The 25,128-nt window shown below is 43.1% G+C and overlaps 1 protein-coding gene across 3 annotated transcripts in view; it reads right to left on the bottom strand.

Moving 5' to 3' along the window:
• Nucleotides 1-25,128, bottom strand: part of DCLK2 (doublecortin like kinase 2) — a 185,746-nt gene that overhangs the window by 73,676 nt on the left and 86,942 nt on the right. For 2 of the 3 annotated variants that reach the window (XM_073642518.1, XM_073642516.1), the window contains exons 3-5: nucleotides 17,015-17,117; nucleotides 16,016-16,111; nucleotides 2,605-2,655 (exon numbers count right to left, since the gene is read on the bottom strand). In XM_073642518.1, the coding sequence (XP_073498619.1) occupies nucleotides 2,605-2,655; nucleotides 16,016-16,111; nucleotides 17,015-17,117 (250 nt within the window). The remainder of the gene's footprint in view (nucleotides 1-2,604; nucleotides 2,656-16,015; nucleotides 16,112-17,014; nucleotides 17,118-25,128) is intronic. The other variant, XM_073642517.1, reaches the window with a different exon arrangement.

Here is a 25,128-nt window from a genome sequence, read left to right as displayed (position 1 = left end):
TGACTTTGTGCAAGTGTACCTACAAGAACTATATGTACATACATAAAAATGCACCAGAAAAAGGTTCACAAACTGCAGTTCGGTCAACAGTTGTATTAGCACTCTTAATTTGTTTTGAAGGAACACCTAAGTGTCGCACAAAAACTAGTTTTCCAGTTACTGTCTTTCAGATCTCATTACAGTTTTTGTAAAACCAAAAACCTGCAACGTCAATACAAAATGTGAATCTTTATAAGGTCTCAGGCTAATTATGGATTTTGTATGGGTAAAATTACCAAGTATTCCTAATTATATTGCTTATCGGAAAAATTAGAGTTTGATTTCGCATTGCTGAGCTGTAAGGACTGTGTGCTACTATAAGGCTATGTGCATCCGACCCTGATAATGTGGGCATGAGTACCAATAATTGTAGTCCTTCCACATGGACCAGATGCAGTTTCCAAAATCCAGAATTATCTGCATAAAATGTTTTGCAAATACCTTATAATGTACTATTTCTGGTTACTGCATGTGATACAGTCCAGAGTTGCATTTACAATTATGCAGGTTTTGGAGCTAAAATCTCCCTGCATTCATTGTGGGGTTCATTGACTGTAGTCTTTATATGAGAAAATATAAAGTAATCCAATGAAAAAAAAAACTACCACTAGATGAAAGCTGAGGTTGTGGATGACAGCCAGCAAACGTGAGTGCAACTCTGGGCCATCCAATAGGCAATAACTATTAGCCTCAGCAGTATCTTTCAGCGCAGGCAGACATTTTATATTTTGAGGATTTTTTTTTATAATTGGCAAAACAGTGTATCCAAAAAATGGACACTTCACATGCTAAGGAGTGATGAGCGAGTATGTTTTGTTAACCCTTTCGCCGAGTATGCTCGGGCCGAGCACCGAGTAGTTACAGCTGCTCGGTGTTATGTTTGAATCACTCCCGTGTGCATGATTTGCGACTGTTTTGCAGTTTTAATACATGTGAGGAATGTGTAAGAAATAGATGTTCCTCACATGTATTAAAGCTGTCAAACAGTCGCTAATCATGCACACGGGAGTGATTCAAACATATCACTGAGCAGCTGCGACTACTCGGTGCTCGCCCGAGCATACTCGGCGAAAGGGTTAACAAAACATACTCGCTCATCACTAAAGCTAAGGCTTTAAAAATATAAATGCAAAGAAAACTGACTTAAAAAAAAATCCAAAATAGAGTAACTAATGTAACAAGATACTAAAGCCAAACCAATAGTCACTATTCCTCTTCTGATCCAGCACAGAAGCTCCAGCAGTTGTCCTGTTTTTGGTTGCAAGCTCGTGGCTCCAGTGGGAACGTGCAGTTGTACTGCACTACTGCTAATTGATGGGAGCCATTATGTCAGTAATACAGCATGTGATGGCTGACACCATAGATTGACTATAACAAGCTATACGCCGGCCACTTGTAGATACTATTGTACTCAAATAGGTGAGTGCACAAGGTGAGGTTGAGATGTGATAACTTAAAAGGGTTGTCCAGTACTTTTAAAAATATGCCAATGTGTTTTAATCATAAATAGAAGCTTCTTTCTAATTACCTCCTGGTGCTGTTTCTGCTCTTGGTGGCCGCTCACACGCAGCACGTGACCCCCCGCTGACGTCACGTCAAGTGATGCGTGACTCAGCGCTGGGGTCCCCGCGGTGGCTGCTGGGTTGTGATTGGGGTTATTCCCCGGGTCACACCCAGCATCCACCGCGCGCTTTCCCAATGAATGGGGACAGGGAGAGCACGCGGTGGATCCCGGGTGTGACGCGTGGGGTAACCCTGCCCACAACCCAGCAGCCACCGGTGGAACGTGGAAGAGGGACCCTCGGCTGCAGCCTGGACTTGTCGTGATGTCAGCGGATGTCAGAGCCGGCTGCAGCCGGGGGTCACGTGCTGCCTGAGAGCGGCCACCGATAGCGCCGCTCACAGGCAGAAACAACAGCAGGAGGTAATTAGAAAGAAGCTTCTATTTATCATTAAAACACATTGGGATATTTTTAAAACTACTGGACAACCCCTTTAAGGGTTTATCATTGATCCACCATGTCCAGCACGAGAAATCTGGAAACTTTCTAGCTATGTGAGTTTGTGATCCACAATACAGCGCTGAAAATATATATGGCCCTTCTTGCATACTTGAAAATAAAGATCAAGTGACCGTTGTCACTTCTGTGCTGGATCGGTGGGAGGTGGAGAGATAAACATGGATTTCTTTAGATATTTTTTAACATTTGCTAATTCAAAAGTTGTAAAGAAAGTATAAGAGAGAACTGCACCAAAATTGCAGAGTGTAACCTGTGCTTCAGTTCTTCAAACCAAGTCTTTCTACTAGCAGGGCTCTAGATAAGTTAGGGGGAAGTTTACTACTCTAAACTCCATACAGTGAGTTAGTCATGGGCTGAACAAGTGGGGTACAAACGTGAAACAAGCGGTCGTAGGAAAGCTACTATAACACAGCAAAGAAAATGTGTGTGTTGTGATGGTTAAGCTCAGATGTGGAACAGAACAGCTTTATGGAGCTTGACAAAATGTGAACCGGCTGGTGAGCTAAGAAACCTACGAAAGAAAGCCACAATCAGAATGGCTCACCTGGGGACCTTGATGTGGAATAGGCACTGGAGTAGTAGCCAGTCCTCTTTACTGCATTCATTTTACAACATGGGTAAAGATATCAAGAGAATATATTAATTAACAATTTCTGTCCATGGTAGGCATACACTAAAAATCAGAAACCGATTATCTGGATTAGGTCCCTTTTAGATACTTCTAACCCTTTGTCATACATCCTACTGATGTAGTAAAAACACTTGACAAATCTGATTGACTAGTTTGCTATGAGATCAGTTCTATGTCCAGTGGCATTAGTGATATCGGACATCTTTATTGTTTGTATTTGTCCTCAGTAAATTGTAAAGCGCTGCAGAATATGTTGGCGCTATATAAATAAATGTATTATTATTTATTATTATTGCCCATCACCAGGCAAAATAGCGCTGGATGCAATGTTTTTTCCCATCTAAATATAGACACTGACTATAGTGCACAAAATGCAATCAATTGTCTTATAGATTCCCCCGTAATCAATCAATCTATCTATCTACACACAGAATGTAGTATACTGTAGAAGAATTTTTTTCAAAATATAACCAATTCAATGGCAGCATGACAGGCGTCATCTCATTATGTGGACTCTATGTTTTGTGAGAATGTGAAGGGGGGAAGCCCAACAGCTGGAGGCAGATAACACAGAAGCACTTGGTTTACAGTAAGTGATAGAGATGGCTCACTCCATCCTGCTCATTGACCTCTGCACATGTCACTGAGCATGCTCACAACACTATCACATAGAAATCAATATGAATTGGAAAATCTCTATAATTGTAGCAGTAGGTCAAGCTACATATCTGCTCCCATAATGACAAACACAGAGTACTAAATCGGGATTCAGAAAATAAAATATTTTGAAGCAAAGGTTTAAATTAGTAAAATACAGCGGGTGAAGTAAGTATTGAACACGTCACCAATTTTCTAAGTAAATGGATTTCTAAAGATGCTATTGACTAGAAATTCTCACCAGATATCAGTAACAACCCATCCAATCCACACAGGCAAAGAAAGCAAACCATAGATGTCCATAAATTAAGTTATGTGTAATAATGGGAAATTACACAAGAAAAAAGTATTGACCACATGAAGCAAGAGAGGTACAAAAAGTCAGAAGTCAAAGGCCCAGATTTCTTATGGAAATTCAAAAATTATCTTTGTAAAGATGACTCCTTTGTCTTCTCTCTCGTAACCTGGTGACTTGAATTCATGTCAGACAATAAAACCCATCATGACAACCCCTCCTTGCTTTGGGAGATGGCAAAAGCAGTGCTGGTTGGGAAAATCATGGCATATACCTTTTCCTACAAAGAAAATACTCTAGAAAAGTTTGGAGAATTAGTTAGAGAACTCAAACAAGCGTATACCAGATTTCTGCTTAACCCCTCAACATGCAAACAAAGATATCTGGGTTCTAAAGCAAAATGAATTCAACCAATATGTGAGAAAAATTTTACATGTCCAAAAATGAAACACTTTATTATAGATATGGGAACAAAGCTGGTCAGATGATGGCCAATTTGGCTAGAGGCGTGAGAAAGCCACAAGGGATTTTCCAACTAAAAAATACTAATGGGGAAATCCAAACCAATCACCAGAATATCAATGATATTCTAGGCTCACTTTATAGAGATTTATACAAAAATTCAGAACAAGCTACATTTTTTCCACTACACTGTTGGACAGGGTAAAATGTCTGCCTTCTCAAAAGAACAGAAGGCTAATTTAAAGAGGTTGTCCACTACTTTTTAGTGATGTTTCATTAATCCTTTCCGACGAGCACGCTCGGGTGCTCGCTGAGTATTTCGGCGTGCTCGGGATTTCTTTTATTGATGCCGCAGCTACAAGTGTCACGACTGTTAGACAGCTATGACAAATACAGAGATTGACTGTCCGTATGCACTCAACCTCCTTGAGCAGCCTGTCAACCAACCAGCCTGTATGCATGCTCACCACGCCAGAAACGAGGGTGGACATTTCAGCAAGACAATTATCCCAAACACACAGCCAAGGAAACTCTCAATTGGTTTCAGAGAAAGAAAATAAAGCTGCTAGAATGGCCCAGCCAGTCACATGACCTTAATCAAAAATTTATGGAAGGAACTAAAGCTCAGAGTTCATAGAAGGAGCCCTTCAGGATTTGAACAGTGTTTGTGTGGCAGAATGGGCCAAAATCACACCTGAGCAATGCATGCAACTAGTTTCTCCATACAGGACGCGTCTTGAAGCCGTCATCACCAACAAAGGCTTTTGTACGAAGCATTAAATACATTTCAGTAAGCGTGTTCAATACTTTTACCCTGTGTCATTTCTCATTATTACACTTAACTTAAAGCGCACCTGTCAGCAGGATTGTGCTCAGAAAACCACATACACTGTCAGGTGGGCGACATTACACTGATTAATATGATACCTTGGTTGATGAAATCCGTCCTGTTGTTCTTGTGTAATCTTTACTTTCAGTTTGGAGATAATGATATGCTCGGCCTGTGGGGAGCGCTCTATCTGATGCTCTGTTTACATATTCATCTGTATGCTCTTATGACAGCTCACTGATCATTCACTGACCGGCCTCCTATTTTACCTAGCCCCGAACTACTAGATGCATTATGTAAGATAGAAGGCAGGTCAGTGAACGATCAGTGAGCTGTCATAAGAGCATACAGATGAATAAGTAAAACTGGAAATAAATTTTCTTAGAAAATTGGTGACGTGTTCAATACTTATTTCACCAGCGGTATTTCTGATTCATTCCCTTTAAAAATAGAAGATCATGTACTTGGCAGTAGTGTTGAGCCACCCCCGTAGTGTTTGAGTTCGGTTCGGTTCGTCGAACACCCGTGTGTTCGCCGAACTGTTCGTCGAACTGTTCGTCGAACACCTTCGAACACCGTTAAAACCAATGGCAGGCAAACAAAAACACATAGAAACACATAGAAAACACCTTCAAAGGTGTCCAAAAGCTGACAAACTGCTCAGAAGACACAACTAACACATGGAAAAGTGACAAGTACATATAGTCATGCGAAAAGAAAAGAGGTGGAGGAGTAAAAGGAGGGGGAGACACAGATATAGGCATGTCATGCCCTTCTAAAATCCAAAAAGTGAGAAGCCGACACGTTCAGTCCGCTCCTGCCCGTGCCACCTCCGTGTCGCCGGGTTTGTGCCAGAGCCGCGGTGAACCCTGACGGCCAGCCCCCCTCTCCCAATACTGGTGCCTGTCCGCTGGTGGGTCGAGCGAGCCCCCCTGTGGTGGAGGCAGCTCTAAGCTTTTTAATTTAAATTGTCTCTCTAATTTGAATAAATACACTTTAAATCCATTTACAAGGATCTATTGGAGGGCAAGTCTCATGCCAGCAGCCGCGTAATTCCAGCTCCAGTAGCGTCCACTAAAGCTGCTGCAGTTAAAAAGCTTTTATAAGGATCGAGCTCGGCTGTCCACCGCAAGGCATCCTACTGCCAGTCCGAGCCCCTATGCCTTGGGGTGCCTCCTGATGCTCTTCACTGAGTATCAAGTGGTCCCGAAGCATTTCCTTTGAAAAAATTAAGTGTCCAAACTACAGGTGGTGTAGCTTGCTTAACAGCCGGGATAATCCACTGACTAGCAGACCCTGCTACTAGGCACAAAGTATTTCCTGGGCTAGATGCAGTTAAAAATTTGTAATTAGATACTCTCGTTGGATGCTGAGAAAGCATTCCATAGAGTCTCCTGGCACGCCATATATGATTCTCTTAAAAAGCTTGGGGTAGGGGTCTAGGGGACCCTTTTATAGCCAAAATCACGGCCCTGTATCGCAATACGTCACCTAGGCTGAAGATAAATGGAACTGTAGCACCCTGAGGGCTCGGTTGCTACAGAGGTATTGCACCTCACCCAGAGGTGTGATATCTCACTCTCAGGTAAGGATGTAGTGTGGATCAGGACCCGACAACTGCATGCATTACACCACATTGCCGTGGGGCAGGGCGGCCAATATGCCCCTGAGATGGGCACGACAGTCCCTGTCCCTGGCTGGAGTGGGGGGAGGGAACACTGAGGAAGGGGAACCCTGTAGTGTAGGAGCAAGGAGGAAGCAGTTCCTGGGTGCATTGAGAAGGGAGTATAAAAGGTGGGCACCCTCTTAGTTCAGTGCAGAGAAGTCTGAGCAGAAGTGGCAGGGAACAGGGGCTCTGCATGAGCTCTGCTCCGGAGGCGGGCCTAGTAACAGAGGCCCAGGCCTGGAAGAGGGAGAAGGAAGGAAGAGGAGCAGAGAAGGCTCCAGGAACGAGGAACGAAGGGATCTCAGGGGTGCGGACGGGCGAGTCGCCACCGCACGCCCGAATCCACCTGCGTGGAGGGGTCAGGCCAAAGAGGGAGACCGGTCCCCGAAACTAGTGGAGGCAGGAAACGACCCTCAGCTAGAAACAGGAGGCTGTGACATTTTATGTGGCGCAGCCCCTCGCTACACCCGCTAGGAAGGCACCACATAGGGTCAGGGAAACTGGCGCCAAGTTTACCAAGAGGAGGCCCGAGGCAGCCGGACAGAAGGGTTGGTAAGAAAGGCCAGACAAAGGACACACAAAGGGGGTCCTGTGAAGCACTCCAAAGTTATCTGGGAGTTGTCTGAGCCCCTCACCTGGTGAGCACAGTACGACGTGGGCAGCCGTTACCTGCAGACGTGGTCTGGATAATAAGAACTGTGAGTAAAGGCCCTGGACTGCATCACTGACTCCGTGTCATTACTGCTGCTGCCCTGCACCATCACCCCCATCCTCCGCATACACTGCCCTGAGGCTATACTCCTCCCGTGGGGAGTTATGCTACGCTCTGCTGCACCCACAACACCAGCCTCAGTGGTCTGCCCTGGAGCGGCGGTTCACTCTGACCGCAATCCACGGGTGGCGTAGTCGGACATTTAAACATCAAAACCACATAAATAGTTCCGCCACTGGTTTGACCGCCCTGAGCCACGGAACCGGGTTGCCGCCACGGAGACTACAACCACCAGCATCCACCAAAAAGGGTCCGGCTCTGGGTGTCCCAAGGCCCAGGGGGCGCGTCAGAACATTTTCATCACCTTTCACAATCACCAATGGGACAAGGCAGGGATGTTCTCTGTCCCCTCTCTTATACATCCTAGTGACGGAGCACCTGCTCTCATCAATTCGCCATAACCCCAATATTAGGTGGATTGAGGTGGGAGGCACCGAGTACAAGTGCTCTCTATTTGCTGATGATGTCCTAGTATATATCACTCAATCACATATATCCATCCATGCTGTTATGGCTGAAATAGATCACTTTGTTACATGGTCAAATTTTAAAATCAATGCAGCGAAGTCTGAGGCCCTCGATGTCTCCCTCCCCAAATCCATATAGGATTCCATCCAGTCCAACTTTCCCTTTGCCTGGCCCTCACAGGGTATCAAATACTTAGGAATTCCTATTCATAGAGACCTCTCCCATCTATGTTATCTTAATTTTGGGCCCTTTATTGAACAACTCCATACAGACCACGGTTGGCAAGTTAGAACTGTAAGATTCACTACGTGAACCACTGGTGTTTTGTGGAAAAGCACATGTACACTGTGTTCCAAATTATTATGCAAAAAGTGTTTAGGAGTGATAAGGGAAGAATTTGTTTGTTTGTCAGTTAAACTCATTGATGGTGATGTGTCAGGGCTCTTTATATCACTGTAAGCAATTGCAGACACCTGTGCTAATTAGTTTGGCAGGTGTGTCCAATGAAAGGCAAGACTACTTAAGAAGGCTGTCTCACATTATTAAGCAGCCTACATTTTCTGCCAAAATGGGAAAGAAAAAGGATGTGTCGGCTGCTGAGAAGCAACAAATTGTGGAGTGTTTAGGTCAAGGCATGACTACAATCAACATTGTGCGATGATCAGGATGAAGTGTCTTGGCAATCAAGAAGTATGTAGCTGATTCACAGTACACACGTGTGCGTGCTGATAAGGGCAAATTGAGGACTCTTTCCTACAGGCAATTATGTCAGGTTGAAAGAGCAGCGGCAAAAAAGCCTTGTCATAGCAGCAGACAAGTTTTTGAAGCTGCTGGTGCCTCCAACGTACCCCGAACAACAAGATGCAGGGTCCTTCAGAGGTTTGCAGCTGTGCATACGCCATCCTGTCGACCTCCTCTATCCAATTCACACAAGCAGAAACGGCTCCAGTGGGCCAAACATTACATGAAGACTGATTTCAAAACTGTTTTGTTCACGGATGAGTGCCGTGCAGCGCTCGATGGTCCAGATGGATGGAGTGGAGGATGGCTGGTTGATGGACACCCCACGCAAACACGGCTACAGCGCCAACAAGGAGGAGGTGGAGTAATGTTTTGGGCTGGAATCATGGGGAGAGAGATTGTCGGCCCCTTTAGGATCCCTGAAGGCGCTAAAGATGAACTCCATAATGTATGTGGATTTTCTCAAACAGCACTTCCTGCCATGGTTCAAGAAGAAGAACCGTGTATTTCACAGCAAGATCATTTTTCTGCATGATAATGCACCATCTCATGCTGCACATAAAACATCTGCATCTCTGGCTGATATGGGCATAAAAGGGGACAAACTTATGGTGTGACCCCCATGCTCCCCTGACCTCTACCCCATTCAGAACCTTTGGAGCATCATTAAAAGGAGTGTCTATGATGGCGGGAGGCAGTTCACATCTAAGCAACAGCTCTGGGAGGGTATTCTGTCCTCATGCAAAACAATTGAAGCAGAAACCATCCAAAACCTGACAAATTCAATGGACGAGAGAGTTCAGAAGCTCCTTTCGAACAAGGGGTCCTATGTGAAAATGTAACATCACCTAGAATAAAGTTTTGAGTTGAAAACTGTTTGATTTCAGTTTCTAACAACCTGCTAATGCTTATAATTTCAAAAATGACCATTTTTTTGGTCTTTATTAAAATGAAAAGGTTGATCGAAAAGTTTGGGGGATCTAAGAGTGTGGCAACCCAGTAGTCATGATTACTTTGAATTCTGACAATATGAGGGTCATGCTGCAGGTAGTGCAGCAAGAAGGCACTTATGTGTCTTGAGCATCTCGGAGCCCCAAAATTATTTTCCGGGCTAGATGCAGCTAAAAATTATTATTAATTTTAAATCTGGTGAAGCTTTAGTATAGATGGCCTAATAGGATCAGTGCTGCACACTGCTAGAAAGCCCAAATTATTTTCCAGTCAAGATACAGATAAACATGATTAGTAATTTTAAATCTGGTGGAGCTTATTATAGATGGCCTAATAGAATCAGTGCTGCACACTGCTACAAAGCCCAAATTATTTCCCAGCCAAGATACAGATAAACATGATTAGTAATTTGAAAGCTTAAAACGGTTGGTAGGGTGATTTTAACCAATCATCAAGCTTTTACTCTCCCCAGGATGACACAGGGGTAGAAAAGTCGTTTCGGATCCATGATTTGTTCATCTTTATGAACGTGAGTCTGTCTACATTATCAGTGGAGAGCCGCGTGCGCTTATCTGTCAGCACACCACCAGCAGCGCTGAACACACGTTCAGACAGAACGCTGGCTGCGGGGCATGACAAGATCTCCAAGGCGTAAGTGGCTAGCTCCGGCCATTTATCCAGATTGGAAGCCCAAAAAGAGCAAGGGTCCAGTGACACAGTCGTGGCTTCAATGTTTACTTGGAGATACTCCTGTACCATCGTCTCTAGGCGTTGACTATGTGTCAGACTTCTTGTCTCCTGTGGCCTTGCAAAGGATGGGCTAAAAAAGTGGTGAAATGATTCCGCAAAATTGATGTTACCAGCAGATACTGTGGTTCTGTTACGGTTTGAGTGCTGAACACTTGACGGTCCCACGGTTGGCAAGTTGGAACTGTGAGATTCACTACGTGCACCACTGGTATTTTGTGGAAAAGCACATGTAAGATTCTGCAACAGTCTCTGCTGATACTCCTGCATGCGTGCATCCCTTTCTATGGCAGGAATAATTTCTGCAAATTTACTTTTGTACCGGGGATCTAACAGTGTGGCAACCCAGTAGTCAGGATTATTTCTAATTCTCACAATTCGAGGGTCATGTTGCAGGTAGTGCAGCAAGAAGGCACTCATGTGTGTTGCGCATCCAGGAGCACCAAGTCCCTGTTGTGTTGGTGGCGAGGTAACAATCATGCTTCCTTCCTCTGTCCTCTCCCCCCAACCTCGCACAACAGAAATGTGATCAAGGTCTCCCTCATCTGATGAGTCTTCCATCAGTTCATCCTCCACTTCTTCCTGGGCTCCTGCACCTTCCTCACTAGTTTGGCTGCTACCATGCGCCCTGGTAAAACCATCTCCCCCACCCTCACATGCCTGCCGCCTTGGTGACTCCGAATTCTGTATAACATGTGCTCCAGCATGTAAATCACCGGAATAGTCATGCTGATAATGGCATCGTCAGCACTAAACATCTTCGTCGCCATTTCAAAACTGTGCAGAAGGGTGCATAGGTCCCTGATCTGAGACCACTCCTCCAGCGTGATTTGCCCCACCTCTGGATCTCGTTGGCCCAGGCTATACGTCAGAACGTATTGCACCAGGGCTTGTCGGTGCTGCCACAGTCGCTGCAACATGTGCAGAGTTGAATTCCACCGGGTAGGCACATCGCATTTTAGCCGGTGAAGTGGCAGGCCCAACGACTTCTGTAGAGATGTAAGTCGCTGAGCTGCGGGATGCGAACGGCGAAAGTGAGCACACAGCGACCGTGCCCTCTGCAGAAGGCCATCTAGTCTGGGATAGTGGGCTAAAAATTGCTGGACAACCAGGTTCAACACGTGAGCCATACAAGGCACGTGTGTGACATTGCCCCGGCGAAGGGCCGCACCCAGGTTTGCAGCATTGTCGCACACGGCCTTCCCTGGTTTCAGGTCCAGTGGAGACAACCATTCATGAAATTGGTTCTCCAGAGCTGACCACAACTCCTCAGCTGTGTGACTCACATTTCCCAGACATTTCAATGTAAAAACCGTCTGATGACGTTGAGCCCTACTGCCAGCATAGTAAGGAGGTGTGCAGGATCCCTTCTGCGCAGTTAGAACGCTTGTGGCATGACCAGACAGGCTTTGGGTGCAGGTGGAAGACCGAGAGGAGGTTGAGGAGGCAGAAGCAGTGGAGGAACTTTGACATAAAGAGGATTGACGCACAACTCGTGGGGACGGCAAGACTTGGACAGCAGCCCCTTGTCCTGCTGTCACCATAGTTACCCAGTGCCCAGTCAGCGACATGTAACGCCCCTGTCCATGCCTACTCGTCCAAGTGTCTGTGGTGAAATGCACCCTGTCACACACAGAGTTTCTCAAAGAAGCGGTGATGTTGTGTGCGACATGCTGGTGGAGCACAGGCACACCTTTCTTTGAGAAGTAGTGCCGACTGGGCATCTGGTACTGGGGCACTGCGACGGACATAAGGTCTCGAAAATCCTCTGTGTCCACCAGGCGGAAAGGCAGCATTTCTGTAGCCAAGAACTTGCAGATGGTGAAATTCAACCTCTTAGCTTTCTCATGGCTAGGAGGAAATGGTCTTTTACTTGTCCACATCTGAGGGACCGAGGGCTGGCTATTGTGCTTAGACGGGGTTGATAAGGGTGTCCCCGGCAAACTGCCGGTCTGTGAGGAAGATGCAGGCGGACATGTTAGGTTGCCTTGATCCAAAGGTGGTGCTATCAATGTCGGACAGCGCTCAACACCAGCTGGTGTTACCACCTCCAAAGAAAATGATGACCTGCCAATCACGCTGGCTGTTGCGGGTAAAGAGGTGGCAGGTCTGCGCCCCAAAACAGGTGTGACTGCTATCCCCCCAGTCACAGAGGATGAAGAGGCCGCGGATGCACAAGATATGGCAGACGGTGGTTGGCCCGGCCGGCTAGGCCGCATTGTAGCACACTGAGCTTCCCACTGCAACTTATGCTTCATGTCCATGTGCCGGTTCATGCATGAAGCACTCAAACTATGTATTTTTTGGCCTCTACTTAGCTTTTGCTGACAAATGTTACAGATAACACGAGTTGGGTCATCTTTATCGATCTGAAAAAATGCCCAGGCTATGCAAGGCTTAGCACCCATGCGACCTGAAGAGCCACCACGACTTGTGGTGAGAGGCAGAGTTGTGTTTGAGGATGCAGTTGTTGACGTGCTTCCAGTACTACGTCTCTGTCCAGGAAGGCGCAACCTGACCTCGTCGTCACTAGCATCTTCCTCCACCTCCTCTGCTGACCTCATCTCTTGGCTGACTGTGGGTTGACAGTAAGTGGGATCTCCAACCTCATCATCATCACCCTGTGCGTTATCACACCCGTCGTCCTCAGAGCCAACCTGTTCCTGCCCTGACAAAAAACTAAAGTTGTCGCTCCAATCAGGTATTTGAGTCTTATCATCATCTTCCTCATTGTCTCCACCAACAGGAGTTACAGTTTGGGAATGAGGGTCTACATTATGGTCAGAACCTTCTGCGTCTGGTCCTGGATCCGACTCATAAAGATTCTGGGCATCAGTGCAGATCATTTCTTCGTCTGGATTCACAGAAGCGCTGGAGTCGACCTCTGATTCCCAGGCTATAGTATGAGTAAACAGCTCTGCAGACTCAACCATCTGTTCTACCTCATACTCAGACGGGCAGCTGGAGATTTGGGAGCTGTGAGGAAGCAAGTGCGATTGGGGTGACACCTTTGAGGACTGGAGTATTTGTGATGTTGAAGTTGATGTGGAGGAGAGCCCACTTAAAGGAGCACTTGATATCCGTTGAAGCACCTGCTGTTTTTGTGCCTCATCTGGAATTTGTAGCGATTGGCGTGGCCGTAAGAAAGGGATCTTATCACATTGTCCGCTAAAAGAAGTAGACATTTTAGTTTGGCTGGAAGATGGTCTTTCTTCTGCAGATGTTACTGTTGCTTTAACACCTACCCCACGGACACAACCTTTTTTCCCCTTCCCAACACGCCTATTCCCCTTTCCACCAGCAGCAGGCCTTTTTCCACTCATTTTGGTGGTTAACTAATTAACAACTCTGGAGTTGTTTGCACAAAAAAACAATGGATGGGAACCGAGCAGAGCTGAGTGGCCAAACTGTGGTATTAGGCCAAAACTATTGGCTGGGTTAGATGTAGAAAAAAATTATATTCAATTTGCAACCTGATGGAGGTCAGTATAGATGGACTAATAGAGAAAGTCCCACACACTGCTAGAAGGCCAAATATTTTTTCAGAGCTAGATGCAGATAAAAATAATTTTTAATTTGCAACCTGATGGAGGTCAGTATAGATGGACTAATAGAGAAAGTCCCACACACTGCTAGAAGGCCAAATATTTTTTCAGAGCTAGATGCACATAAAAATTATTTTTAATTTGCAACCTGATGGAGGTCAGTATAGATGAACTAATAGAGAAAGTCCCACACACTGCTAGAAGGCCAAATATTTTTTCAGAGGTAGATGCAGAAAAAAATATATTCAGTTTGCAACCTGATGGAGGTCTGTATAGATGGATTAATAGAACAAGTCCCACACACAGCTAGAAGCCCAATATTTTTTCAGAGGTAGATGCAGAAAAAAATATATTCAGTTTGCAACCTGATGGAGGTCAGTATAGATGGACTAATACAACAAGTCCCACACACAGCTAGAAGCCCAATATTTTTTCAGAGGTAGATGCAGAAAAAAATATATTCAGTTTGCAACCTGATGGAGGTCTGTATAGATGGATTAATAGAACAAGTCCCACACACAGCTAGAAGCCCAATATTTTTTCAGAGGTAGATGCAGAAAAAAAGATATTCAGTTTGCAACCTGATGGAGGTCAGTATAGATGGACTAATACAACAAGTCCCACACACAGCTAGAAGCCCAATATTTTTTCAGAGGTAGATGCAGAAAAATATATTCAGTTTGCAACCTGATGGAGGTCTGTATAGATGGATTAATAGAACAAGTCCCACACACAGCTAGAAGCCCAATATTTTTTCAGAGGTAGATGCAGAAAAAAATATATTCAGTTTGCAACCTGATGGAGGTCTGTATAGATGGATTAATAGAACAAGTCCCACACACAGCTAGAAGCCTAATATTTTTTCAGAGGTAGATGCAGAAAAAAATATATTCAGTTTGCAACCTGATGGAGGTCTGTGTAGATGGATTAATAGAACAAGTCCCACACACAGCTAGAAGCCCAATATTTTTTCAGAGGTAGATGAAGAAAAAAATATATGCAGTTTGCAACCTGATGGAGGTCAGTATAGATGGACTAATACAACAAGTCCCACACACAGCTAGAAGCCCAATATTTTTTCAGAGCTAGATGCAGAAAAAAATTATATTCAATTTGCAACCTGATGGAGGTCAGTATAGATGGACTAATAGAATGATGCTATGCCCAAAAGATTTTACTTCACTAGGTGCAGTAAAAAAATTGGTATTCTATACACAGGTGGTATATCTTGCAACACAGATAGGCTACTCCACTGACTAACACACTCTGCAATAGGCCAAAAAGGATTAGCTTTGCTAGATTCAGCCAAATGCTGTGAAAAAAACTTGTACAGCACTGGCACAGACCTGCCTGGCAAAAACTGATAGGAACTGATGTAACCTAGTCCTGAAAAGGACTCCAATTACAATTAGTCTTTACTCCCACAATCTATCTATTTAAGAGCACAGACCTGCCTGATAAAAGTCATAGGAAATGCTGTAACCTAGTCCTTAAAAGGACTGCAATCACAACTATTCCCTACTCCCAAGCTATCTGTAGATTTGTGCGAAAATTGGCTTGAAATTAACAAGGTATAGCGCACACAGCAACAGCGGTGCCGTCTAACACGCAGCTGCAGCAGTGAGAAAATGGTGGCGACGGGGAAAATGGCTTGGTCTTATAGGGCAAGGACATGTGACATACACTGCCAATGACACATGCCCTTGCTTGTGTGAAAAAAAGCACTTCGCTCCGTGTGTGCGCTGCTGATAGGCTGACAGATTGCACCTCCCCACTGTAAATGCGGGAAAGAGAAGAAAAAAATGGAGATCTTCATTGTTCCTGCAGAGATCCATCCCCTGCCCCTCCCCCCGCCCCGCTGTACACTCAAACTGCGTATTAACATTAATTTTCATCATTACTGAGAAAAAATCCAGTTATGATTTTGGTGCACGAACAGTTATCGAATATAACCTCGAACAGCCGAATTTTTCTCAAATTGTTCGTGTTCGCCGAACGGCTCGAACACCGCCCAAAACAGCTCGAATTTGAGATTGGCGAACAGTTCGAGTAGAACAACGCTCATCTCTACTTGGCAGCAGTACGATGATCTGGTAAAATGAAAGAGAACAGGAGGTCCTATAACTTTTGGAAAACATGAACAATTTAATAGATTATGTGTGAAAGCAAGTGCAACAACAATGACCATTACCTGCTCCAGGAGATTTGCTGCGCCGCGAAGTCCCAGGACTCTTGGAACCTGAATGCCTCTGGGAGCGGGAATATGAAGTTTTCATAACACGACATTCTGGAACAAGAGAGGGGCAATAAATTCCTGTGGTGAAAAGCAATAGCAATGTTCAAATAAATTGCAGAGCAACAGAAGACTGCTCCCGGGGAAAAGAGGAGGTGGGATATGCTTGTATTACTGGTGAAGCTTGAATTAGGCAGTCATGATTGCAATGAACTGAAAAAGCAGGATTTATTTTAAAGGACTTTTTGAGGTTGCCTAGCGGACCTGTTGGGAGGCTTTTCATTGAATACTTTGGCATTTAAATGGAATGTTTCAAAAGACAACAAATTGAGCTATTCTTACATCATTTACAATAATGATCATCACATACAAATATAATTTAAAAATGCATATTCACACTGTATACTATAGTTTTTTATCTAAACTACCATTCCCCATCATGTCTTTCATGTTAAATTGAAATCTTGCAGTAGATTTATGCTTTCTGAATCACGGACAGAATGAATAATAATTTTTATATATCGCTAACATATTTTACAGTGCTTCACATACATAATCATTGCTGTCCCAATTGGGGCTCACAATCTATCGTATGTCTTTGGAGTGTGGGAGGAAACCAGAGAACCCAGAGGAAACCCATGCAAACACGGGGAGAACATACAAACTCCTTACAGATGTTGCCCTTGGTGGGATTTGAACCCAGGACCCCAGCGCTGCAAGGCTGCAGTGCTAACAACTGAGCCACCATGCTGCCCAATGAATCAGACACTGATTGTGTTACTTGAAAACATTAACCAGGCAGGCAGATTTTATGGATAACAAGTACTTTATATAAATATGTCCATGTAGGATACTGCATGTAATAAAGTCACCTTCATGCTAGTGGTAATCTATGGAATGAAAATAAAATCATCATATAAATTTATGTATACTCCATAAACTTTTGATCATAATTACCACTGTGGTCCAGAACGAAATCATCCTGCGCATAGCGATATTTTTCAGGTCCACAGGCTATAAACACATCGTCATCACCAAAGAAATCTTGAAGACATGTAACCTAAAGAAATGTCAAAAGAAAATAGTTGTATAAGCTATAAACTAATATCTATTGTCAGAGGAAAGACACAACAGCAGGGCACATTGATACTAAAAATCAGCTACATGATTGCTAATTTCTTAAGGCCGGTTTCACACATCTGACTTTCAAAGAACTGGCCCGAACTCAACAGCCACACATGTCTATCAGATTGTTGAGTTCAGATCAGGAGACCCGCAGCTGGTCCGGACATTGTGATCCATGCATTTTCTGGGAAAGTCAGAAGTGTTAAACCAGCCTAACACAAACTAAAGCTGGACATTCAGTTAAAAGTCAGCTGAAGGGCTAATAGTTTCAAAATTAAAGGCAAATGAAACAATCGCTTCCGATGGCAGACAGCAAGTAGTTACTTTCTACTTCACAAATTCATCACTAAAATATTATGCCCAGAATTTCTTGTTTTTTAACATGTGAAAAGAAAAAAAAATTCTGGAAAGCAGAAATGTGTCTGTACAGTGAGGGGGATCAAGGCTACTGAGAATTAGGAAGAAGGCAGGAGAGCCATCTTTATGACCAAGTGACAACTAAGTTAGTTAGTTTGATAAGAACTAATATGGTGACTATTGTAGTTTTCTATGCTTCCAAGTATAAGACTAAGGCATCCAAAGGTAAATGTAGAGTAGTGCTACCAATAGTTCCCAGAATCCAGATATAATATCCAGAGGATAAAGTATTACCAACCTTTAACTTTATTATATAAAAGTCATCAGATTTATTTTATAATAAATTATGAAATCATTTGGCAATATTCACTGAATATCTTATTTGGATTCCAGCTCTATGAGCAGTGCCGCTACCAGTGGTGGCCGGTTACATTGGCAGAAGCCATGGCAGCTGCACAACAAAGGCTTGAAGCTCACCATACATGTACTATGCTCTTCTTGGAGCTGGTCCCATATCTCACACAACATTTGCACGTTAGAGTGCACCTATACATTGAGGTCATATATCGGAATAGGTTTTTTAATTTGTTAATCTGCTATTCTTTTCATTTCATCTCCTGTCTTAACGGCTTGCTTACAAGGTGGAGAGCCAACTCTTGTGCAGTAAAAAGACTAGGCACAGGTACTGCACATAAACATTTATGTATTGGTGAAAGCAAGCATTGTCCTGGTCTAAGGCTAATAGTGAATGCTTAAAAGTATGTCACTGTATGACTGACTCATCCAGACTAGGCAAGAATAAAGGGACATATAGAGAATTGAAAATCAATGATATTCTCTAGAGCATTAGATTGAACATCAACATATCAGTAAAAAACGGGTAGCACTCCAAGATGGTACTGGAAAAAATAAAGTGATTTATTCGCCCATGTTATGTGCGATGTAACATTTCACAAAGCATGGGTGAATAAATCATTTTATTTTCTATAACCCAAGAGTACTGCTGTTTTTGTAGGTTGTCCACTACTTTTATATTGATGACCTATCCTTAGGTTAGGTCATTAATGTCTGATCGGCCGGTTTCTGGCATCCAGCACCCACGCTGATCAGCTATCGGTGTTGTCAGTGACGGCCACTGGCCGGAAGTGCTCACTTTCCGAGCTGCTCTGTCTTCTGGCTGAGGATTCACATCAATAGGAGGCGAATGTGCAGTACTCTGCGGCGGCCACTGTCAGAAGACGGAGCAGCTCAGCAAGGGAGTACTTGTGGTCGCCACCCTCAACACCGATAACAGCTGACTGGCGTGGGTGCAGGGTGTCGGACCCCAGTTGATCAGACATTGATAACCTATCCTAAGGATTGGTCATTAATGTAAAAGTAGAGGACAACCTCTTTAAGGTGTGCACACTACATCTAATATAGTACTGCTTTATTCTTTACATATCTATCTATGAAAAAAAGAATAGAAAGCAGCAAATGTCTCATATTGTGGGTAGCCCAACAACTATAATCATAAGTATACAAAAAAAGTATGGGCAGTACTCCAACAATGTCAAATGTAAAAAGATAGGTGGTTTATTGGCCCATATGAACAATTAGTAATATTCTGGCTGGAATATAGCAGAGACATTCAATCTATCTATTAAAACAAAAAGGTAATCTTATAGCACCTATGTCTTTCTTATGTTTTATAAGCATATCTTCTCAGTTTCCATCCAACCAAACATTTTGCCCAGCACAACCTACAATCGTGTAGGACACATAACTGATATAAAACACATTAGTTACGCAATATTTTATCCTACAATTATGTGTGCGCGTTACTCACAAGCACTAGCTTCCACACTGTAAAATAATAACCGTACAGGGTTGAAATCTAAATGACGTCTCGGGACATATTCAGACATTGACATTGAGTGGCTGCAGGCAGAATCTATCCAGGGTATATAATGAGCTTACATTTCTGACATTTGAGTAAAAAAAAAATAAGTGACATGTTGACAAACCATGCTGCAGTAAATGAATAATATTCTATTAGAAGCACACATGATTATTTCCATGGCAGCAGAGGAAAGAATGGTTCATACACCAGGCATATTGTCCTAATAATATTGCTCTGCTTTTCGCTTGGACAAAAGTTGGAAAACAAAGAAAAAAAAGCTTCCACAGAGGCAGATTGCCAAGAAATCCTGAAAACAGCTGACTCAATGCAGCTGCACAATGTCAGTGAATACATTAGGCAGCAGTGTGTGGGAGGTGTAGGACTGTGGAGATGTCCCACCCCTGGAAGCATGGCTGATCTGCTTGTATTCATCAGCTCTCCGCAGTTGTGGATGACATTTCAGCAAATCAGAACAATATCATGGATTCTGGCATAAATGTCTGACAAGCCCTCCATATGACACACTGTGCAGAAAACAGGATGTAGCGCACAAATGTTTGCTGTAAGCCTCGCTTTTTCCCTTGTTTCAGTAAAACAGGATGTGGCTGAAAATCTAAGGAAAAGGGTCATCTATTTCATGACAAGGAAGGGACATTCTAAAAGGGGGAACTATTTACAAAATATACAGCATGCGTATAACCCCTGGGGAATTTTTTCAGAATTCATACTGCTCCATATCTCTTGAATTAAGCATTTTTGTCAAGGTGCTAAAAATCTCAGCACAACACATTAGAGGTGCAATTATGAACTCTAATTTCCTGTATCTGATTTAGGGATTCTTATCAGCAAATGGTCCAAAAAGAGGTAAAAAACAACATTGGGCGCTCCTATGGTATATAGGTAAAGAACGGAGGTGAAGCTCCAATAAGGTGCTGACTTGTGACTCTAGGTCCGGGTACAGGACAATGCAGCTCCAGTGTTGCCAAACCGGTGACCACCATCAGTCGCCTAACCTTGCAGCCAATCAGTGGCCACTGTGGTCAGGTGACGAAATAGACAGTACACCACCACTTCTAGTCTAGGTATATACCACCTGAGTGATGGTGCTCGAGCAGTAGGGAATTAGAGTGGTATGTAATATTTTTGTTTTAATATAGATCCTTTTCCATCAACCAGTTTAAAAAAAGGTCAGAGAAAGCTTCTTTAATCTCTAATGGCTGGCCAATTTTTTTTTTTTTTGAGCTTTTGCCTGTCTACTTTTCATCAGCCATAACTTTTTATTTTTATCTTTTCACTGGCGTGGCTCTAAGAGGCTTTGTATTTGTAAATTGTATTATTTTGTAATGGGTACCTATAAATTACTGTACAATTTATATTATTTTTTTGTCATGCAAATACAGAATTTTTTTTTTAGCTTAGGTTCTTTCTTTATTTACATTAACTGTTCGCATTTCACAGAAAAAAAAGGTTATCTCCAGGTTATTGTGGTCATACATACACTATATAAAAAGACATATGCATGTTTTTCTCAATATCTGACATGAAATCAGAATAAACCTTTCCCGTTTTAGGTCAATTAGGATTACCATAATTTGTAATATTTGCCAAATGCCAGACTAATGAGAGAGAATGTTTTAAGGCATTTTTATTATTTACTGCAAAGTCAAAAGTTTACATACACCAAGATTACTATGCCTTTCAATTATTGAATGTCCATATTATGATGTCATGTGCTTGGAAGCTTCTGATAGTTTTTATGGCAACATTTGAGTTAATCTGAGACACACCTGTGGATGTATTTTAATGCACACCTGAAACACACTGCTTCTTTGTGTAGCATCATGGGAAAGTCTAAAGAAATCAGCCAAGATATCAGGAAGAGAATTGTGGACTTGAACAAGTCTGTCTCATCCTTGGGTACAATTTCAAGATATCTGAAGGTGCCTCGTTCATCTGTACAAACAATTATACGCAAGTACAAACAAGATGAGAATGTCCAGCCATCATACCGCTCAGGAAGGAGACGGGTTCTGTGTCCCAGAGATGAATGTGCTTTGGTCCGACATGTGCATATCAACCCAAGGACAAAAGCAAAAGACCTTGCGAAGATGATGGCGGAAGCTGGTAAGATGATTATGTGAATAACCACAGTGAAACATGGGCTGAAAGGCCACTCTGCCAGGAAGAAGCCATTACTGCAAATGCACACAGGAACAAAGACCTTAATTTTTGGAGACATGTCCTGTGGTCTGATGAAACTAAAATTGAACTTTTTGGGCATAATGACCTTTGGAGGAAAAAGGGAGAAGCTTGGAAGCCTAAGAACACCACCCCAACTGTGAAACACGGGGGTGACAGCATCATGTTGTGGGGTTGTTTTGCTGCAGGAGGGACTGGTGTACTTCACAAAATACATGTCATCATGAGAAAAGAAGATTATGTGGCAATATTGAAGCAACACATCAAGACATCAGCCAGGAAGTTAAAGCTTGGGCGGAAATGGGTCTTCCAATGGACAATGACCCGAAGCATACTGCCAAAATGGTAACAAAGTGGCTTAAGGATAACAAAGTCAATGTTTTGGAGTGGCCATCACAAAGCCCTGATCTCAATCCTATGAAAATGTATGGGCAAAGCTGAAAAGGCAGGTACGAGCAAGGCGATCTACAAATCTGGATTAGTTACACCAGTTTTGTCAGGAGGAATGGGCCCAAATTCCGACCAACTATTGTCAGAAGCTTGTGGGAGGATATCCCAAACGTTTGACCCAAGTCATTTAGTTTAAGGGCAATGGTACCAAATACTAATGAAATGTATGTAAACTTTTGACTTAAAACATTCTCTCTTTCTCATTATTCTGCTATTTGGCAAATATTATATATATAATATTTGCCAAATGCCAGAATAATGAGAAAGAGAGAATGTTTAAGGCATTTTTATGATGTTTTAAGGCATCATATACAGTCATATGAAAAAGTTTGGGCACCCCTATTAATCTTAAGGTTAATGTTTTATAAAAATTGGTGTTTTTGCAACAGCTATTTCAGTTTGATATATGTAATAACTGTTGGACACAGTAATGTTTCTGCCTTGAAATGAGGTTTATTGTACTAACAGAAAATGTGCAATCTGCATTCAAACAAAATTTGACAGGTGCATAAGTATGGGCACCTTACCAGAAAAGTGACATTAACATTTAGTAGATCCTCCTTTTGCAAAAATAACAGCCTCTAGTCGCTTCCTGTAGCTTTTAATGAGTTCCTGGATCCTGGATGAAGGTATTTTTGACCATTCCTCTTTACAAAACAATTCCAGTTCAGTTAAGTTTGATGGTCGCCGAGCATGGACAGCCCTCTTCAAATGATCCCACAGATGTTCAATGATATTCAGGTCTGGGGACTGGGATGGCCATTCCAGAACATTGTAATTGTTCCTCTGCATGAATGCCTGAGTAGATTTGGAGCGGTGTTTTGGATCATTGTCTTGCTGAAAGATCCATCCCCTGCGTAACTTCAACTTTATCACTGATTCTTGAACATTATTGTCAAGAATCTGCTGATACTGAGTGGAATCCATGCGTCCCTCAACTTTAGCAAGATTCCCGGTGCCGGCATTGGCCACACAGCCCCAAAGCATGATGGAACTTCCACCAAATTTTACTGTGGGAAGCAAGTGTTTTTCTTAGAATGCTGAGTTTTTTTGACGCCATGCATAACGCCTTTTTGTATGACCAAACAACTCAATCTTGGTTTCATCAGTCCACAAGACCTTCTTCCAAAAAGAAATTGGCTTCTCCAAATGTGCTTTTGCATTCCTCAGCCGACTCTGTTTGTGGCGTGCTTGCAGAAACTGCTTCTTTCGCATCACTCTCCCATACAGCTTCTCCTTGTGCAAAGTGCGTTGTATAGTTGACCGATGCACAGTGACACCATCTGCAGCAAGTTGATGCTGCAGCTCTCTGGAGGTGGTCTGAGGATTGTCCTTGACTGATCTCACCATTCTTCTTCTCTGCCTTTCTGATGTTTTTCTTGGCCTTCCACTTCTGGCCTTAACAAGAACTGTCCCTGTGTTCTTCCATTTCCTTACTATGTTCCTCACAGTGGAAACTGACAGGTTAAATCTCTGAGACAGCTTTTTGTATCCTTCCCCTGAACAACTATGTTGAATAATCTTTGTTTTCAGATCATTTGACAGTTGTTTGGAGGAGCCCATGATGCCACTCTTCAGAGGAGATTCAAACAGGAGAACAACTTGCAAGTGACCACTTTAAGTAGCTTTTCTCATGATTGCATACACCTGGCTATGAAGTTCAAAGCTCAACGAGGTTACAAAACCAAAAAAAAGTGCTTTAGTAAGTCAGTAAAAGTAGGTAGGAGTATTTAAAACAAGAAAATGATAAGGGTGCCCATACTTATGCACCTGTCAAATTTTGTTTGAATGCAGATTGCACATTTTCTGTTAGTACAATAAACCTCATTTCAAGGCAGAAACATTACTGTGTCCTACAGTTATTGCATATATCAAACTGAAAGAGCTGTTGCAAAAACACAAATTTTTATAAAACATTAAGCTTAAGATTAATAGGGGTGCCCAAACTTTTTCATATAACTGTATATATGATGAAAATAGATCTCTGGGGGACATCATTCTTTTACTTTATTGTGATTTTATTCCACTTTATCTGGGGCATTCTTAGGAGCTAATATCTATTGCTATTCTCATTACCACAAAATAAGATAAAAAGCAAGAAACAAACTGCATACTATTGATGTTATAGAGTAGTTGTATCATATAAGTAAGAAAAAAAAGAAAAAATAATGATAACAGTTCTGTTACCAGATCCCACTCAGTTCTCCAGTGACACAGCGGCCTTTGAACATATATTAGGGAAATAAAATAATGACACTAATAACATTCTGTCTTGATGAAGGCTAAGGAAATGAATGGAGGAAAGCAGGTCATCTTTTGTGAGTGTGCATCCATGAGTGAAGGATTTGCTGTCCTTCCAGTCTCATGTTCTGTTCTCTTCTGATGAACGCCACAGTTGTTACAGTTCACGGTGCTTGAAGACATTCACCATTGGAGAGGTTAGCCCTGACCTTCACATGCTTCAGAAATCCAGTCAGACTTTGTAGAAACTTCTTGTAGTTTGGTATTGAGTTTCATTCTACTTCTTACTTTCTAACTGGTAGGCTGACACTGAATATCACTATAAGTGTACAGTCACAATTATAGCGTGATAATTAGTGTTGAGCATTCCGATACTGAAATATCGGGTATCGGCCGATATTCACTGTATCGGAATTCCGATACTTAATTCCGATACTTTTATAATATCGAATACCGGAATCGGAAGTTCCCATAATGCCTGCGCTCTGCAGTGTCTCTGAAGGATGACAAGCTGGATGGCAGCGCTCAGCTGCGATCCAGCTTGTCATCAGAATGCCATCCCAGCGTGGGAGAATTCTCCTGATTGTTTAAAAGCCGGCGCGCGGTAAAAAGCCGCCGGCTTTTAAACAATCACGCAGCCCCATACTGCTTCCCCGCAGCCTCCCACTCCGATCCTCCGCTCCCCTCGCCACCTCCCATCCCGATCGTAAATTAGGACCGGGCGGGGAGCGCAGCACCAAGGAGCGAAGGACCCGGGCGGGGAAGCCGGCAGTGAAAAGACTTCACCGCCGGCTTTCCCGTTCTGTGCTGCGCTTTC

This window comes from Phyllobates terribilis, unplaced genomic scaffold (genome assembly GCF_046119375.1).
Source record: "Phyllobates terribilis strain yellow unplaced genomic scaffold, ASM4611937v1 Scaffold_1__5_contigs__length_1240528914, whole genome shotgun sequence".
Lineage (NCBI taxonomy): Eukaryota > Metazoa > Chordata > Amphibia > Anura > Dendrobatidae > Phyllobates > Phyllobates terribilis.
The sequence above is the reverse complement of the archived record's forward strand: the minus strand, read 5'-3'. Positions and strand labels throughout refer to the sequence as shown.